The sequence below is a fragment of the Athalia rosae genome, chromosome 6, assembly GCF_917208135.1.
Source record: "Athalia rosae chromosome 6, iyAthRosa1.1, whole genome shotgun sequence".
Taxonomy (NCBI): domain Eukaryota; kingdom Metazoa; phylum Arthropoda; class Insecta; order Hymenoptera; family Athaliidae; genus Athalia; species Athalia rosae.
In genome coordinates, this window is record NC_064031.1 from 11,136,714 (window position 1) to 11,157,061 (window position 20,348).

General features: G+C 45.7%; 2 protein-coding genes across 3 annotated transcripts in view; one reads left to right on the forward strand and one right to left on the reverse strand.

Moving 5' to 3' along the window:
* The window catches only part of LOC105682970 (feline leukemia virus subgroup C receptor-related protein 2-like), a 61,691-nt gene that overhangs the window by 25,876 nt on the left and 15,467 nt on the right, over positions 1–20,348 (reverse strand). Inside the window, exon 1 of one of the 2 annotated variants that reach the window (XM_048656865.1) lies at positions 2,676–2,761. The exons of the other annotated variant lie outside the window; for it this stretch is intronic. Within the exon in view, the coding sequence (XP_048512822.1) occupies positions 2,676–2,746 (71 nt within the window). The 5' untranslated portion in view covers positions 2,747–2,761. Of the gene's footprint in view, positions 1–2,675; positions 2,762–20,348 lie in introns of those variants that run through there. 2 annotated transcript variants of the gene reach the window in all.
* The window catches only part of LOC105682979, an 86,232-nt gene that overhangs the window by 12,600 nt on the left and 53,284 nt on the right, over positions 1–20,348 (forward strand). The window lies entirely within an intron of this gene.

Sequence of the window (20,348 nt, forward strand, 5' to 3'; positions counted from 1 at the left end):
TGAGCAGCAAAAAAACAAAAAAAAAAAGAGTTACGAGCGCGCGATTTGTAATGTAGCAACTCCCTTGCATCCCGGGCGAAATTATAGCCAGCAGCCTATTGAATTTCGCGTACCATCGAGACTTCGAGATAACGAGATTCGATCAAACGAACTCCGCTACCAAAATTTAATCCCGGATATTTCATCCTTTGATTTCTATTTAACTCGGTTCGGAATAGTAATGGCTTCGAATATCGGCGAAACCTTCCGAAGTGTGCTGTAGGGCTCGCTTTTGCTCCCGTGGTTCGCTTCTATTCAGTTGCTGACAAATTTTCAGGAAATCGAGTTCAACTCTCACAATTAGATCAAAGTATATGGAATTGCACGCGCGTGATATTTGAATCCCAAGAAATGTCAGGGAGTACGTGGGGTTGCATTCCTAGAAAGACGCGATCGCCTGATCAGGTATAGTGATTGTTCATGGCGTCTGTCTCTCGATATCTTGGCGAGCGAAGCGATTACAAATAAATCGTAATAATCCGGGATAAAAGATTGAAGATCGTAAATTGGCAGGGTGAAGAGGTTCGCCGGGTCCAATCATTGTAATGGAATGTTTATCTCGGTTATGAAAGTCCTCGCTCATTTTCTCGGATATCTTAAACGTCAAATCGGAGATACCATCGGAGAGAAATCGCTTTCGTTCGGTAACTGATGGAATATTTTATTACGAATTACGGAAAAAGCGGTTTACTCTTTCCTCCAAAGTTTCCTCCTCTCTCCTCAAATATATCGAATCAATCCATATCGATCTAAAATATTCACGTAATACATTTTCAACCCACAGATACTTCTGCTTCGCTTCAACTCTTACTTCTTCCTCGTAACTGTACGTCGATACTCTTCGATTGAAAAACAACGATTAAAACATATGTAGCTCAACCGGATTAAATATTGAAGGATTCTTCTCTATCGGACAAGGTACTTTGACATGTCGTTAGGTCGACTCGAGCGGTATTGAAATGTTGAACAAAAATCAAAGTGGGTTTTCGAATGGTATTCCCGAATATTTTTAGCTATGGAATCCGAATTTACAAGACAAATTCATCCATTTACAAAATTGATCGGGTTCTCGCCAATTTTTCGATCCGAAAAGCGGAAAATCCAGGATATCACGATGGGAATAATTCGTAGCTCAATTTGACCAACGGATTTGTATTTCTGGGGTCAAAATACGTTGGAAAAGTGCCATACGATCGATTTTAAAAATACTTCATTTTTCTATATATTAAATTGATTGAGTTATCGCCAAATTTTTCACTCCATGGATCGGAAAAATTGAGATATATCGATGAGAAAAATTTCTAGACTGATAATAAAAAACTCTCAACATGCGTGTGAAATACATATAATGATGTGAAATTAGAAAAATATTACGGGACAAAAATTCAAATGACAAATGAAATCAAATGCGACGCGCGCGAAGTTCGCTCGTGTGATGCTGTTCGAGTAAAAAAATATGTGTAACGCATAGCACGGCAATGTTACAATTATCTAGATACGTTTCGTATGTCAGTATGCAAAAGTAATGAAGTCTGTTGGATGAAACGAAATCGAAAGTACAAGGATGTATAGTCACATAGGTGGGTTCGATAAATCAGCAGCGGAATTTGGCTGCAGTGGCCCGGTAAAAAGATCTCCGCTTGATGGCGGGCATTTGTTTCGATCCTTTTTCCATTATTTGGCTTGAGATCAGCGTGCGAGAGTGGGAAGGATTGGTCGGGGTTGTCCAGAGTTCGATATTACTCTCCCGATGTAGATTGGAATGACCGGAGGATGGCGGCGGAAAATGAAAAAAAAAAATAAATGAAAAAAAAATACGAAGGAAGGAATTGCGATCGGGGAACGATCAGGTCTAATCTGTATAATTTGTGCGGATTTATCTAACGCCTCGAATTATCACCGACTCTTAACCCTTCGCCCTTCGCCATTTCTCTTTAATTCTCCCGCCCTCTAATTTCTTATCCCGTCCTCGCGATCGGCTTCCAATAAATGTAAATCCTCTCTCCGATGGCTCAGGCGACACTTGACGTACGTCGCACCAATTCGACCATTTTCTCGGCACTCGAACGCGCCACGGCAGGACTCCCAAAACTCCCCGAACGCACACGTCAATCCACCCCGTCGGCCGTCACCCCGAAACCTCACCGGGTTATGTTAAAGTCTTGTCAACTTTAACGCGCCCGAAAAACGCTTCGCGATGCAACCCCGGACCCCCCAAAGCGAATCCGGCCCTCCGTGCCCGGAAAAAGAGGAACTTTAATATCCACGCAGCGCAGCCACTCTCCTCCGCACACACACGTACGCACACACACACACGCATACACTCGTGTCCTCCGGTATTGACTTCTTTCGCAAACGATAAATCTACATTCTCCACTTTATTACATCCAAGCTATATACACGTACGTGACGTACCAGGAAACGCGCTCCTGTTTTTTCCCTCTCTTTTGCTTCGAATCTTTCACGACCCCATATCGCATACATCAGCGTCTCAATATCGGCATCTTAAATAAAAAAGACACCGTCCACGGTTGGGTGGAAATATTTTCATCAAACTGTGGCCAGTTGTTGAATAAAAATATAAAAGTGCAGAGGGTATCGGGTGATTTGTGAGCGACAACGAGGTACGTACGTACCTACGTAGGTCGACTTCGCGGAATTTATGTGATGGCAGATGCGGAAGGTCCCGGCCAACGGTGTGAGACATCGGACACCCGTGCGCCACCGGAGAATAGAGGGAGGGGGTGTCCAGCCAATTATCCGGTTGTAGAATTCACTCGGTCTCTACTAACTTCGTCCCCTTCGTCCACCCTTTCTACCCATCTCCTAGGTATCCCCTAACTGCACCGGAGAGCAATAAACGCCGTACACACCGGTCCCCGCGGAGATTCGGACTGGCCGGCGCCAGGGCACGTTGGACATGTAATTGAACACGCAACGTCTGCTGTATACTGCAATAATTGCCCCAGCTGATGTATAAAGTGACGTTTAATCTTTCCAGGAAATGTTGGAAGTATTTCACGTTATCTATTTTATCTCGTGGCACCGTAGTCGGGCGAATGTACAGGTGTACCGTGTACACGGTAGCTCGTTAATCAACGTTTCATAATTTCAGATTGTTAAAGTGTCGGGTAATTGGGCGTAGATTAACCAAAGTATAGCGAAAATTTCATTAAATAACAATTATCATTAGCGCAACGGTTGGAAGGGGGGGGGGGGGGGGAGGGGGTGGTTTGTGCGGAACCAAGTTGTACCAACTACACCGTGATACCCATGAGTACCACACCTGAATTTGTGGCTAACGTAGTGTGTTCGGAATCAAGTAACATAAAAGATACTTTGGCCCACCTAGCGAAGCCGCGGCAGCGGTGGGACGACTCGGTTTACCTCGTATCTATACAGCCACTTATCACATTCTCCGAGGGGTGGTGGGGGATGAGGATGAGAAGGAGGAAAAGGGAAAGTACGGGGTTCGTCGTTTCTTAAGCGGTAATAATCAAGTTTTAATTAGTTCTATAATTTTGCCAGCGACGTTGGAGCAAGTATAGCAAACGTGGCCCCGCCTTTGCACCGTTCGTAGACTTTGATTCGCGGTTATTCGAATCCTTTGGTGAAGAGAGTCTGGAGTTTAACTCTTCGTATTGCAACCGATTCCCGCGGCGAGGAACGTCTAGTTCACCAAAACTGAAAAAGCGGGCAAACGCGGTATCACCTTGATTTTCTTCGATTTTTTCTTACTTTGTAAACGTTGAACTGCGTTTTCGTAGGGACACGTACTACTATTCCCCGGCCAGCTCTGCAAACTAATTATCAAAGTGACTGCTATCGAAACCCGGGTAATTTAGCGAACGTTTGAGACGCCGTCGTCGAATCACGATTTGCCAATGAAACACAGAGTTGTGCCAAGTGTTCGGTGTCCGTTCCGCACGGTGCATAGAATCGTCGTTCAAAGACGTCGCGCAGCTCCCGAATCGCTTATCGTTGGTATACCCGAGGTAACGGCTCTCCGGGTACCTCCCCCCCCCCCCCCCCCTCCGACGGCGGCGGTTCAACCCTCCTTATTTCATACCACTTTAGCCGTATCAAAAGTCCGGAGCAATGATCGGGGATCGGTCATGCGATAACCGAAGATGTGCGGATGTTGCGCGTTGTATTTATCTGTGTATAATAAAGCTCCTTCCGATTTCGAGCTTCCGTTCTCGGTTTCCCCCCCATTTTCTTCGCCCTTATTACTTCCTTCTCGCAGCCACTTAAGCCACCGCTTACGTAAAACAACCGAGCTGCTTAGGCCGGTAATATATGTCTACGGATTTCTGAACACCGAAACCAACCCGGTACATATTTAACCTGATTATACACTAGCGCTCCATAATTAAGACCGAAGCTTCGGGATATATTTGATAGGGTTTTTATTTTTTCCTTTCTTTTTAATAAATTCAAGAAATATAAATAACTCGCGCTTTTTGTTCAACGCGCATTACGCGTCGAGTGACGAAGTATTAATTTGAGAATATTGTACCGTTTGTATAATAGATCGACGACTTTGCTTGTGATCTCGAACATCGCGATTGGATCGGACGTCGATAATTAAGTCTCACTTGGGTAGAACCTTTCCCAAATGAATTATCACGAGAGAAATAAAGAGAAGAAATTAGACCGAAAAAAAAAAGATGAAAAAAATCGACCACGCCGCTGTTAGTGAAGTCGATAAACGTTCATATATACATACCTATATAAAGGCAGAGTCACGATCGAGGGACCAAAGGATAACCGAGGATGTTGGGCAAAGCGGCCCCGGACGAACTTTTCAATTTGAATAAATTACACAGATTTGTAAATGAGTTGAAAAAAGAAAGAAAACTCCTCCTTATATTTATATTTTCTACTCTTGATTGGATTTATATTACCGGATAACCGCGGAAAAACTAAACTCTACCAGCACACAAACAAAACTACGTCAAATAATTATGACTCTATGCGTTTATAAATAAAGTTCTGATAGTTCTACACCTTTACATAGAGATGATTTTCCTTCTATTTTTTTCATTTTTTTTCATCTTTGGCGCAGCGTCGGATACCTTTTTTAAAAAGCGTGAGAGAGTTGAGTTTGATCGCCAGCAATTAAACGTCGTTTAGGCACTCTATTCGCCTCGTCCGCATAATTAATAAAGTCAACAACTGCGATACAGTTGCCAGCTACCAAACTTTCGTGTAAAATTTTTTTTCTCAGTTCTACTCTTTCGATGAAAAGAAAAGGAGTTTAACTCGTCGCGAAATTATGATTTTTTACTTTTTTCTTCCCAAAATATCTCCCCGTCGTCTCGTCGAATTTACAAAACATCTAGTAGGCACCTTTCTCCACCTCTTCCGTATCCTCGAGCAATACGCGATATTGGATTTGACGTACGCGAATTCAATTTAACATGTACCTATATACATAATATTATACGTACTCCTGGGCGTTGAATATTACGCAATCACTTGCCTCGCGTCGAGCTCTCAGCAGGGTGTGGAGGGGGCCTGCAAAATCTGGGGTTCATTTGATCGGATCTTTTTTTTCGAAGGTAAGGGTATTCAAATTGGGATTTGTACCGGCTTATAAACGAGACGTGAGGATGAGTGCACGGAGTAGTGAAGGAGACCCGAACGCTTACTTCCTGAATAAACCGTTCGAGATGAAAAAAACCCCTAATTACCCGTCCGATTAGGTATCGCTCACTACTCCTGTCAAGTAAGAGGGGGGGAGGAGGAGGTGAAAGTTTGAATTTCATCCAGTAACCCGGTGAAATTTAATTGGCGCAAACAAACGAAGAAGGAAATCGAGCTGAATGGAAGAAGAAGAGAAAAAAAAAGAATTGGGAAAATAAAGAAAGAAAAACGAGATGAGCGGTGGTTTTAACCCGCACCTGCGATCAATAAGATTTTCCTCGATATGCGAAAGAAAAGGAAAAGACTGACTTGAGAAAAAGAAGGAGAAAAAAAAACAAAAAAAACTACGAAGTTCAGAAGTAATATTTGCAAGAAAGACGCATAAAACTCATTAAGTTCCTTGGGCCTGCACAAATTACGGCTATTAACTGCTCTTTTTTTTTTTTTTCTTTCTTATTTCAGAAGAGAAAAGACGTTTTTCTCCGAAGCAATGAATGGATAAGATGTCGATAAAATCTATAGCAAGTCTCTGTACAATAACGTTGTTATCGGAGTAGCTCTGGATAGGCGGGAATATTCTACGATCGTAGAACGATACCCCCACTTCACTCGGAGACGTTGAAGATTGATCGCTAGTGTAGAAATCCGAGTCGGTGTAAAAAAGAAGATATCCACACATAGGTGTGCGTTAAGCCGTAGTAATACTATGCAGCTGGAATACAGGGTGTAATCGACTCGCGGAATGAACTCGCTGTCACTTTATACCAAACGTTCGAAGTCGACCGTTCGTCGTTCTCGATTTACCCCTTTTCCTGTCCCTGCGACCCCCCCCCCCCCCCCCCCTCCCCCCCAATACCTCTCTCTACGCCCATCGATACGTACCTAGCCCCTCGCTATCGCATGACACCCCGATGTGATTACATTCCACAGCGTCGAGTTGGCATTCGCTGTTATCCCGCCATCGGTCGGATCGTACGTAGACGATCGAATCGATCTACGTATTACGCGTATACCTACTCCTGGTTGTATATCGAATTGATGTCATACGCCGAGGGGATCCAAAGAATCGGAGAAGGGATACATTCGCATTCCGCACCAACTTATCATTATTATTATTATTATTATTATCATCATACCCCGCCCGGGAGAATCGCGAAGAGTTTTTACCAAAGCGAAAACTAGGAAAGTGGAGAAACGAAGTCGAAGCGGACTTCGGAAGTTTCGAGATTCGGCGTTAAAATTTCCAAATAAATTAGACGCACGTGTCTCGGAACTTCCTTCGCTTCATCGTGAATTTTTAATCCATCCAATGTGAACTACGCGGCTGAATGCCGCGGGAGTGATTGTCTATCTGTACGACGTTGATCAAATTTGCGTAGACCGCGAGTAACCGTCGAGGCTGTCAAGGTCGTTGTTGCTAGATAATGAGAAAATTGATTCAATAATTTTATTCATAGCCCGCTCTACAGCGTTAATTCACTCTCGCCGATCCGTCGAATCTCCTCGGCCGCCTCGACGAACCGGAGAAATATTGGCGAGTAAGGATAGGGAATCAGAAGTAGAAGCGAAGCAGCAATCGTCGTTGAAAAACGGTGGCAGGAAATTCGAGCGTTTAGGGCCGCGACGAAGAAGTGTTGAAAAAAAAGGGGGGTTGTAGCTGGAGATGAAAATTTTTCTCCCCACGCCCGACCCGTTCAACCGGCGTCGACCCGGTCCCGCTCTATACCGTAAAACTTTTTATCGGTTTATCGCTGTTCAACGACGATTTGCACGCGGTGAAGTTTGGATCTTGTTAACGTATCGGAAGATAACGAAATTGGCGACTCTAAACTCATTCTCGAGCTTTTCCGCACTATCTCGACTCTCCCACCCGCCCCCCCCCGCGATCGCCCCCGGACCTAATAAAAGCTGGTGGGTCACGGCGAAAAACTTCGAGCAACGTGATTCCAGTAACGAATCATCGCAAATCGACATTGAAATTTGTCAGCCACACGGCACTTTCACCGCTAAATCGTTGACCGAAAATTTCTAACACATTTTGATCGCGCGCGCCAGATCGGGGGGCTGTCCGGTGGAGAAAATGATCGGCGAATACAGGAATCGACGAGGCGCGTGTGGTGAAATTTACGTATAGAGCCGGTGGATGCGGTACAGCCGCGTCTCTCGATACCGTCAAGTTTAATTTCGGTGTAACGCAATTTACACTTGCCGTTCAGCCGCCACTTGTCAGGGTAACATGTGGCGTAGCGTGCGGCCAAAAGGGGTCGAGGGAGATTCGGAATCAGCTATACCCGGCTAGATGTGTACCGCGGTGAAAGCGAATAGAGGGGCGACCGAGGGTTGAGGGAACACGTACCGTCCGTATCAAACGATTCCAGTGTATATAACCCTTCAATTATGACGTACCCCGCGTTTAACAATATTAGGTCCCCTAACCCCGTCGATTTCAAAATGCTTATTCTCCCTCGCTCGAATGGGAGAGAGCGTAGGGAAGAACCGCCGAGTTTTACCCGTGATTCACTCAACCCGTTTTGAACGAGCGTCGCGACGCTTTTGCGTCACACCGTCGAAATTCTCGGACACGCGTTATACCTGTACGTACCACCGCCTCGCCGGGGCTCGCGAAGTCCACCACCGACGCCAGTGTAATCGACAATTCGATTAGCGCCCCATTATTACCGCTCGGAAATTTTCACGGTGAAAATTTTAATAACACATAATGATATCTAACATCAAAATCCCCCGCCACCGCTCTCAACCCTCCAACATCAGCGGCAGCAATTACGATTTTTTTGTTTTTTAACTTCATTTTTTTCTCCCTTCGTCCCCTCGTAACGCAACTCCTCTCTCGCCGAACGACGACTAACTTTCCATTAACCGTACCAAGGTGTTATTCTCGAACAACGAATAGAGTGAAGAGCAAAAGTTGAGGGAAAAAGAGAATCGTTGTGAAAAAATCAACTTCTCACCGTGTCGCAACAACATCACCGACGAATTTCGAGACAGGGTCGGGATTCCGAGGTCACAAGGTACGCGACGATCGTACGTCCGTTTTCCGATTCTCGGAGATCGAGTTCGAAATTCATTCGGTATCTGCGGTGTAGAATTTCGGACTAACAACAAGCCGAGTGAACCCGATCGTTAAACTTGATACCCACCTAAACAAGGGAGAGTCGGTCGAGTCAGCTGCGGGTATCAAAAATGGAATTAAATACCCTGCCGTTTAATAAGACGTGACAAGTGGTCACGTGAGGCATTCGCGAAGTCGAGTCGAGCTTGCGCCCCGAACTAATGGCGCCCACCTCCGTTCTCCGCATAAACCAGCTCCGGCGGACTCGCCGGGCTCTATATAGTGACCGAACGACGGTTCGCGTGAACCAACCCATTAAACGTCGCAACCTCTACTACATCGTCATATAACATAATATACGCAACGAACATACGAGCGGACCGAACCCATGAATACACTTACGAAACCCTTTACCGGTTAATCGGCTCGGGGTTTAATCCACCGATCGGAAACTGGAGAGAAAAAGAAAAAAAAATAAAATGACAGAGAAGATAAATCCGTCGACTGTAAGAATTTCGCGTAGCGTTCGATTGCGATATCCAATTTGTATCGGACTGTTTGAATTCACGAGAAAGACAATGACGTCGGGGTTACCGCGGCATCGTCGACGTCAAAGTTCGCACACACTTTGAGCTTCCCAAATGGTCGTTCCGCGTCTCTACAGATTGTTAGTTGTGGAACAAAGGTGATGAAGGATTAACCGGTTAGGATCCTGATGATCCGCTCGCAAGGTACAAGAGAAACAAGACTTTCAACGTCACGTATATATGTATACGTCCTGCGGAGCGTCGTGTCACCGCAGCTTTAATATACCGCTACGGTGGCTCGGAACATGGCAGATCATGGACGACGTATAGGAAAGAGGGGGGGGGGGGGGGGGGGGGAGGCTGCAGGTTGTATCCTTTGATCCTGACAATGGCAGGCTCTCCCGGGTAATTCCCGGCAACGGGAGGAGCACGAGCGAAAACAGAAGCGAGGAGTTGATGTTTATACTGTTCAAATATACGCGTACGTACGTACGTTGTACCTGCGCCCTGCATGGTAACCGGCAGCTCCGACGGTTTCGGTGATCGAGCGATCATCCCCCTGCACGACGGGTACATTTATGCGTGACGTGCGGACGACCCTGCACGAGTCGGAGAAGTTGAGGAAAGGTGATAAATCGCCTTTCATTGTCCCCGCGCGCGTCACACTTCATCCACGCGAACACTTTCAAATTTTGTCGCCACTTTTCAGAGGGATTAGCGCCGGACGTGCGGGTGAAAACCGATAACAAAACGTTCGTAGTCGAGGCTAGTGGAACAAAATTCCAAAAAAAAAAGTGGAAAAAAAAATTTATACATCGGAAACGAGAGCTCTCGCGAATCCCGCGGGTCGCGCTTTGTAATTCCGCCCGAGGGGTTTGTACGCGTATGCGTGCGTATTATTGAAGAAAAAAAAAAAAAAGAAAAAAAGAAAAAAATTTTCGGTGATTCATCTCGAACGGGGGACGAAGTAATATCCGCACGGTAGAAGCGGCATTTGCGTTATAAGAACAATGCTCGTTAAACGAGGACACTAATCTCTTTTTCATTCAATTATACGACGGTACGGGGATATTATTCGGGCGGGATGTACAAGAGCAGCGAGATACACCTTTTCGTTAGTTAGCTGCGGCGGATAGGGTGAAACGAAAAAACCTTGCGGGCCGATTAGAGGTAGCTTTTGACTTTTACCTCGCTTTTTTTTACTCTTTTGCGTCCTCGTACTCGTGTACAGGTCGGCGGATATAAGGCGAGGAAAAAAACAAGTTAACAAACACGATCGTACGCCCTGTACGAAGTCGTTCCGCAACCCTATTTTTTATATTATCCGAACCTTTGGGAGGGAGTATCACGTACACTCGTCAAGAATTTACGTAACATCGATGTGATCGGAAACGTTGTACCAATTTTATATACGTTTAATCGAAAGAAAGAGAAAAAGAGAAAAAAAATCAGAGAAATGAACTGAACGAAACTGAGAAAATAAAGTTGCGCGATGCGGGGTGACGTTCTTTATAGTGACTCTTGTGATCATGGAACGTAAATAGTCCTCTTCTGCGGTATAGGGATGTATGAAGCTATTTGTTGTACTCCATCTCGCCAGGGACAAACTGCGACATGAATAATTCGCAGTCGACAGAGGACTCGACTAACTAGCAGCCTATTCGCCATAACCCCTTTTTCCCTCCCCCGTCTTCTTCTCCGTCTTATTCGCTATTTTCATCTTTATATCTCGCTCATACACGAGCCACTTCCACATGTACTGTCATTAATATAAATTAACAACGCTTCAACTTTACCGCCCACTGCTACCGACCTACTATATATCCGCACGTCTACATAAAAGTCGCCGCAAAACTGCTCCCGAAGTTCAATTTCGCCACGCTTGGTAGAATGAGAGAAAAAAACGAGAAAAAAAAAATTGCATCTCCTGAGATTCAAAAAAAATATACGAGAAAAGCTTCTAATCTGGAGTTTCGTCGTTCGGATGACGCTGCAATAGCTGACAATGGAAAATTTTGGAGAACGTGAAAAAGAAACAGTGTGAAACCTCGCGAAACACGTCGACGAAACCGCGGTACTGGATGGATCCAGTCCTCGAGAACCTTTGAATTCTGGTGAGGGCGTGGAAAAAAAAAAAAAACAGAAAAAAACAGAAAAAAAAAAAATCCTAGCAATTCACAGGAGGATTTCTCATACCGTTACACCTACCCCCGTGGGTGATACACATCCATATCCTCTTTCCAGATCACACCACACGCCACCCCCTGGCCGATGTTTCGTCCGACGTCGATACGACAGCGAATCGCAACGGAGAAACGAAGGGATATTTTCATCGAATCTAGTCACGACGACGCATCGGGTATATTGGCTGTTTCACATTTTACATCCCTGTTTGGTGACCGCGATAAAAAGAGCCCGAAAGAAAATTGTATCGGGTTCTCAAGGAGGTCGGTCTGCGGGACGAAAAGTGAAATTTCCTTCCACGATTTCTACGCCGCTACATCGACGGAAAATTTCAGTCGAGATCGTACCTATACGTTCGCCAAAATATGATGACGGTGAAATAAATTTTGAATTGATTTTTCCAGCCGGGTCGTTGGATTTAATGTTGAAAAACGGAATTATCTGTCATTCTGACGTACACGATAATTTGTAATCGTCAATTAAGAAGAACAAGGGAAAAAAAACAAAAAAAATAAAAGAAGAGGAAGAAAAATCGTCGAAACCGTCACAACGGTAGCGCATTGATATTATAACGCGAGGAAAAAAGCTGCACGCGTTACATTTAAACTTCGGAAGCATGCAAATTTTTCAGCGTAAACACTAATAAAAAGTAACGACGCTTCGCCTCTCTTCCCGAGTAGAGAGTTCCGTCAGCGCGTTCCATTGCTTCTGACGGAATGTTCGTTTTTTTTTTTTTTTTTTTTTTTTTTTCTTTCTTTCTTCATTTCGCTATTCCTGCCTCGAATTACTCGCGCCGTAAACAAGGTGCTTAATAAATTGGAAGCAAACTCCAACCGGAAATGAAATACAGAAGGCAAATAAGCCGAGTTACTGTTTCCGCACAAGCTCCTCGAGTGCCTCGGAATGTCACGAGGTAGTTTCGGAGCTTTTGCGAGCCTCGCGATTCGGGGCTAAAATTTTCGAATCGTTCGGTCACTTAGTCGTGAAACTCGTGTTTCGACACATCGTCTTATATCGTAACCCGTATCGCAGCGCGACCTGCTAGTTACGGCCGTGAATTGAGCGAATTCGTTTCAGGTTCGAGCGAACGTCGATAAAAGTCCGAAGATTCGACCGGCCCTACATGCAGACGAAGTGAGAAAATACAGAGAGGGGCGCGGTTCGCGGGTGGTAGTCGCAGGGAGTCTATTTCAGTTTCAATAAAAACAGATCCTCCGGCTCTGCTTTGCACAAAAGATACGTCCTCGGTTTTTGCTTGTATACCGCGGGACTGAAACGCGGCGCACCGATTCGAAGGGGATTTTTTGCGCTCGACCATTTTGTCCTTTTTCGTCCAAAAAACACCCGTGTCCGATTTCACCGGCCCCCACCCCCCTCCCCCCCTCCCACTTCCACTCCCACTCCCACCCAGTCCCTCCCGGCTCGTAAACCCACCCCTACCACCCTCAGCTTTGAGATCAACGATTCCCACTCCCTTATGTTCCCGCAGCGAGCGGTTGGGAGAGAAGAGAGGAAAAATTGTGGGAGAATTTCTTTTTTTTTTTGCCGGTGAATAATAAATAGATAGACCGATAAAACGTTGTCTAAAATTTTCGGAAGTTTCAAAATTAAAGTTTCATCGTATAACTACCCTGCACTTGACGATGATGCTCAGACCTGTCCCTCACGTAATCAAAGCTTCGTCAATTATTGATGACCGTTTTGATGACTTTTGTACTTTTTTTTTTTTTGGGATTAAAAATTCGTTTCAAGCAAATTTAAACCCGCTTCGCGGGATTATACTTGCGAACTCTCCCAGCGGGTATAAACCGCGTGTGTATACTAAAAATAAAGATTATGTGGACCACGGACACGTTCAGAAACTCGGCGATTGTTGCTCTTGCCATTCCAGAAGTTTTGAAATTTCGGATAATTTTAGCCGTGACCTCGTAGCGCACGGCGCTTATGAAAGCGCGAGGAATATACGGTGTCATAAAAATCCGAGGTGCCGAGATTTTTCATATAAGTCTTCCGGTCGGTCGGACCCTTCTCTCTTTTGAACCAGGTACCGGCATTTTTCTAACCCGTGAATACTCATTTTTTCAATACTTTCATCAGGTATGCAGTTCTCTTCCGTATGAATTTTGAATAATCATAAGCAGTCTTTTCAGCGGTGGTGGAGATCAAGATGAATAAAGGGAGTGTGTGAAGTATAATATATGAAATAATGATAATGAATAAATCATAAAGCGTGTATTCATCCGAAGTATATATACAGGGGTGAGCGCCCTGGGGGTGGTTGGTGAGGTGGGGAGAGGTGGGGGGCGACGGGGGGGCGACAAAAAGAGGTTAATAATTTCATTGGACCCCAGAAAGCGAGACAAAAAGAGGAGGTAAAAAGACGAGGGAAAAAAAAAGTAGGAGGAAAAGAAGCTAAGGAGGAAGACGACGACGCCCGTGGGCGTCCTGCAGTTATACTCCGTGACCCCTTTTCTCCCTCCGCTTCTCTGCGCTTCTTCGCCCTTTTCACCCTAGGAGAATGACACTTGGTTATTAAATCTTTTTTGTCGGCGGGCAAGCTTAGATACGAGCGAGATAGGGTCGTGCAGTTCGCTCGCTCGTTCCCTTCGTTCGTTTCCTCTTTTCCCCTTGGCTTTCGCTCGCTCGCTCGCTCGCTCGCTCGCCGGTTTAATCTCGGTCGTTACGAGAAGTTACAGCGCCGAGTTTCCCCCGTAGAGCTTTTCAAATTTGCGTGATAAATTTACGCGTGATGGGCACTTGCCCTAAGGTAACACACGACCTTGCCACACGACTGTGCCCTCGCGTTCCGCCCCTTCTGCCCCGCAACTTTTTTCTATCACCCCCTTTCTTCATTATATTCTCGGCTGCCGCTTCGAATTTTCTGGTGAACCGCGAGAGGAGCGTTCAACCACCAACGGATGTCCCATCCTCGCCTGCGCGAACGAACATTTTCGAAATTATTAACAAAGTACGATCGTTGAATTTACCTCGAAAGATGAAATACGAGAGACGGAGGTGGTTATAAATCGCGGCCGTAGACGCAGAGATAATGTTGGGACGGAGCTGGACTATTCGGATATTTGTCACCGGTAAAGAAACGCACATCTCCGTTTACCGAATCCGATTAGGATCGCCGGACGGATCGATCCCATCCCGCGGGAGAACAAGGCTAATGGTGTAAAAGAAGAGGAATGGAAAACGGAGGAGAAAAGGAAGAAGATGAAGATGAAGAAGTCGAGCCAAGAATTGGAGCCGATTAAAGAGAATCTGTTCCATCGGTCGTCCCGATACCGAAAGTAGCCGGCGAATTTCGCTACGACTATCCCGAAACGTTTCTCCTCGGCAATTTGTTAGCTGCGCGTAGCTGCGTAGGGATCAAAGAAAATGATCTTTCCAGCGATATTTGTTTACATTCGCTTTTCATATCGCCAAGCTTTGTTTATTCCAATGCCCTGTGTGGATACACCCACATCCGAATTACCGTATTTTTAACCGTTGCGCGCCTTCTCTCCGAAACGAACGTACACGAGTCAAATATTTCACCCCCCGACGAGAATTAATCGTCAATTGTTTTTTTTAACGAAAACTCGATATCAAGTCAATCACAATGCTCGGAGATTACGTCACGCGTCACGCGTCACGTGCGACTCACCGATCCGCGCGGCTAAAAAAAATGTCCCATTTTCAATCGCAAGCTCGCTGTATTCCCACCGCAGTATAACCGTAATTGTCTACGTCGCGATCGTCGCCGTCGTTATTTCCCGCTGAGATTTTTTCGCCACGGCGATACCATCAAAATACACGGTACTCCGGCCTTTTATGCTCAGCCGAGGTACTCACCAATTACGCATCGCCGGACCGGTACACTGCAGCCGGTGCTGATGCCGCATCGGGTACATTTCCGGTGGCGTACGTCGCTCACCGGCGTATGCACATACGAGATATAACACGGATTATCCGGGGCTTCATATCCGGCGCATTTAGTCGCCTACCGATTAATGGTTCGAAATTGTTTCGCCTTCGTTTTTCAGCAACGATGCGGCGGTGTCGCGAGTGCGGAAATATACGAACGAAAATTTTTCCAAAGCGCGGCAGAAGAACGAATACGTCGGGATTAGAGTTTCCTCACGAGGTCGAGAGGGGCTAGCGAGTGAGCTTGAAAATGACGGGTGAATAGGGTAGGTTAGTCGGTTGGCTCGTAAAGTTGAGTAAAAGTATTCGTAGGGTTGTGTCGTCGAATAGCTGCAATGTCCGCGGCATAAGCTAACAGTTGGAAAGCTGGCGAAAAGCTCTCGGAGTTCGCGAACCTCACGTCGCGTTGCCGTTGCACCTCGGGTTACGTACGCCGTGGGTTTAACGTCGTCGTCGTCGTCGTCGTTGTTTTTTTTTTTTTTTTTTTTTCTTTCTTCTCCGCAAAGTTCAGCGGTATTAACGACGTTGTTAACGAGAACATTATCGTCACCATGGTGTCACCTGGTGTACAATGTCAGTCGGAGCTGCTCTCGAATACGGAATTGCCTAACGATCGGTTGAATTCGATCGCCGAACGATGAAAGTCAAATTTTCAATGGGTGTACAGACACGGGGATATCGGTAAACCGTAATTGCATAGCCCCGCGTCGCCGTATTTGCCAGTCCAAAAGCTGAGATCAAAAGCTCTAATTGTGCGTCTAATTAGAACGTGTGCAACCGTAGGCTCATTAAGGGGTCCAATCTACTCTGTGTCCGGCCGCGTTCGACGTCACGTCGAGGATTCAAAGACTTCGTTAAATAACATTGTTACGGTAAATGGATAAAAATGGATCCCGCGGAGCGATCGAGCGACGGAGAACCGGTGTATTCCGGAGACTAGGCGAAATCCATCCGAAGGAGAAACGAGCGTTTTCCTCGCACGCGATTTATTCCTCGGCGAAAAGACGAAAGGGAAAACGGAAACGACCTCGCGACCGCATAGCTCCCGGAACGGTCGTTCGGGGAAGGTCACTCCGGACCCGCGCCACCGACCGTACCTTACACAGTCTCCGTATGTCAGCTGATTAAATTTACACACCGACCACACATAAAATCATTTTACCGAATCCGGGGATGCAGGTTGAACGTTTGGGTCGGTTACCGCGCACAGAAGTGAGGTAGACTTCGAACCACCCTCTAGCGCCCCTCGGCCGACCGCCGTTTTCCCCTACCTTCCGAACCTTTCGCTCTTTCGCTCGAGTTTCGCTACCTACCGACGTTCGCGGGCCTAACTAAGTACATGAAATTCGTCGTTGTACAAAGAGTCATTTAGGAGACCGGAATTCCGTCGCTACATAATATCATCTCTGCTAATTGCGGGCTTCATTACACAAACGTCTCCCCCCCTCCCCCCCACCCCTCCCCCTCCACCCCCTCCACCTGACCGAAGTGAATTTCAGCTTCGGTAAATTTTATTTAATTTATTTATTTAGGTTTCCTTTTAGTGTAAAACGAGTTTCGCGAGAGCCCTTGATAAGTGCCGTCTATGTACCGAGGGGTCGTACGTATAGGTGTATACGCGTCGTCGCATACACGTAACGTGCCGCGATGGTATGTAATATTATTCTCTACTAGAGAAGCGTTTGGAATTGAATTTTAAATCGTTGAATTCTGTGTCGGTGCTACTCGTCAGCCTGCCTTTGCATTCGTGCGTGGAATCGCAGATCGAAGATTACGTGCAGAGATATATCAAGGAAAAGGCGGAACTCGAGGCGTCGCGACGTACCCTACCCTACGTTACACAGCTATGTGGCGTCGCGGCAACCTTTTCCTGCGGTGAGCAGTCGGCGACACACACCAGGAGCAAAGAAAAATGTCGTTTCTTCGTGTCAAAAAGCTCGTCTTTTCTACGTGTACAAATGCCGTGAGCAAAATAAATAAATGAAAAAATAATAAAAAAAAAAGTTGGGGTTCCTTTCTTCTCAAGGAAAACTAAAAAAAACTGGTTCTTTCTTTCCTTCTCATCTCCGATTTCGGCTTATTCCGTTTTCCGGTTACAAAATCCAAACGCATACAGAACTTCGTCAAGACTTTGTTCTTTTTTTTCAACTATCGTCCCAGCTGTACGGTGAAAGTATCCCATGGATTCAAACGACATTTTTTTGTCAACAACCCTTACGAGATGGATAAAACCGCGAGTTTAAAAATAATTGTCAATTACACGTAAGTTACGAGGTCCCAGGCGATAAAAGTAGATCTAAAAGAAGATGAAGCATTACGTTGCGCTGTAATGTTGTTTTATTTACCTCCACTCTTCGATATTGGAAATTTTGTGGCTCCGAAGGATCCGAGGAAATCGTGACGATCGGACTGAAAAATTTCGAAACAGAAAATATGGTACATACGTATATATATAAACGAGGTACACAGCCATACGTGCGTACTTGCACGTTTTGTGTCGAAAGACTTGGGGGGGGGAGTATAAGAAACGGATAACGTTTCTCAAGAGGATAACGAATCCTGGAGCCTAATCATTTAAAACCCTCGGGATGTTCCTTATCCAACAGGAAGTCATCCTCCGCGTCCCCATAGCTGTATCCTACCCGGCTATTGCTAATCCCAAGTTCCGTACCCGGCGCGTTTTGCTGCAGCAGCCGGCCACCTTGCTTTATGCCACCCTCATATATCCCAACCCTCCGCAGGAAGGAGTCTACCTACACGTTATACCTAGAACCTCTCGATTTATGCTTCTCTCTCTCCCTCTCTCTCTCTCTCTCTCTTTCTCACGGGTCGGTGCTTCGCGTTACCACGTGTAAACGCCTCCAGGATATGATACCGCATTCATATACCAACGTCCGGTCCATGGTCCCAAATTTTTTTTTCTTCCTCCGCGTCGAACGTCATCGATCGTCGGAGAATTCCTCAGTTCACCTTCCGTATGTTTTTTTTTTTTTTCTGTCATCGGGGAAGAATTTGTTTTTTTTTTTCAAAAGACAGGCGTTACTTTGCCAGGTGGTAGAAAATTCGAACGTACGACGTTTACCGATCTTCACCCCCCGTAGGTGAAGAACTTGGTGATGAGGATATACTCCGCACTTGGGTTTGCATCAGCTCCGGGTTGCATAGGGCTGTTATATACGCGTCACGCTACAATTCAAATGGCATGTGTGTCCTGCGTTACTCTTCTACGACACGCCGCGCCGTACGTACAGGTATATAGGGCGGTACGTGTACACGGTAGACGGCGAACGGCGTAAATAGAGTTGAGCGTTGGCTCGGTGCGCTGCGGTTATCTTCCTATGAGGTAAAAGCTAAAGGAAACGATGGGGTGAAAGGGGCAGAACGAGGGTGAGGAGAATAGAAGGGATGAAATATGGGTGCTGTACCCTTGAACACGCGTTATATAGAGACGTGCCCCCCCCCCCCCCCCCTCCCCCTCGCACAGTCCGGCAACCGCGGCCTTATTCGCTTCAAAACTTTTCGAGTTTTGTTAGGGCTACGTGCCAATCTCTGTATGGGTATACGTACAGGTATCCAGCCGCGTTGGTATAGCGAATGTAACGTGCACCACTTTGATATCGGCGGGTACTTTTCGAGGTGGCCTATGTATCTTCATCGAGGGTCGAAGAAGCCACGCCTAGTCGCGGTTTTAACGAAGATATCGTTGACGCGCCGCGTCCACGGGTACACGGATGTGCCTCCGACCCATACGTAGTTGTATACTTTTGTACACCTGCAGCAGGTAAACGCGAAATAAATGAATACATTCCGACCTTATATTCGTTAATTTAGTAATTTAGTCGGTGCAGCGTCGCTGAAATTTAAGCACGGATATATCAAACTAGAGACAAAGTACACCGCGAATTTTCATGGAAAATCTGTATTAATTAGCATTAAAATTATACGCGACCGCTACGCTCATTAATATTCATTAGAAATTGATATACATACATAAAGATACATATATATATATATGTACGTATATACCTGAGTATGTATATTACTACACCCTGCGCCGGGCAATCCGGACCCGAGCATAGCTACAAGGGTTTGTGGGTATTTCAGCCGATTACGTGACAAAAAATGTCGACAAAATTTTTGACGACCGACACCGAACCGACCCTGTTTTGGGATTTGTATTTTTTCAAATTCGGACTCGGAGCTACGCAGGTGACGCGATGAAAATTTCGGGCCTTCTTTCATCTTTCCGTAGACTCATTCCCTTCGTCGGAGTGACGTTCGACTGAAGATCACGGATTTGTTCGAGGATTTTTTTGTTTCCGCCCGGTATAAATCTCGGATGATATTTATCAACACGTTTTCGCCGTTCTCGTCGTACACCCTTTTTTTCAGCCCTTTCTTTTCACCGAGGTGTGTGTATAATCCCCCGTTATTCTTCATTATCGGTTGCGAAACAATGATTGGTATCCCCGGTATGCTTAGCGAGACACATCGATGAAGAAAAATTGCAATCAGGCGAACGGGGACTTGGGGATTCCATTCGGTTGCGTCCCACGGGTAGCGGATACCACCTTCAGTTTTTGTTTATTTTCGTCTCTGTACCACTCGCTACTTTCCGATTTTTCACATACATTTTCATTTCCATTTTTTCATATTTTCCTACGAGTTTTCCATTTTCGTTTTTCACACACCGCGGTCATCCTTATAAATTATTATTCCCCGGCAAAGTTTCATTAAATCCAATCACGCGTGGAAATGTGATCTCATAATGTGATAAATTTCATTTTGATGTGGTTACAGCTACGCAGAAATCGATATTAGTTTATACTCGGGGGTGAAGGACAAAAACGAAACTGGTGGAAAAAAAATCAAACAAAATAAATGAATAGAAATTCAAATTCCCTCTGCACTAAACCGATAACAATTTCAAAAGGGGATGATGACGTAACGGCGAAATACTCCCACAC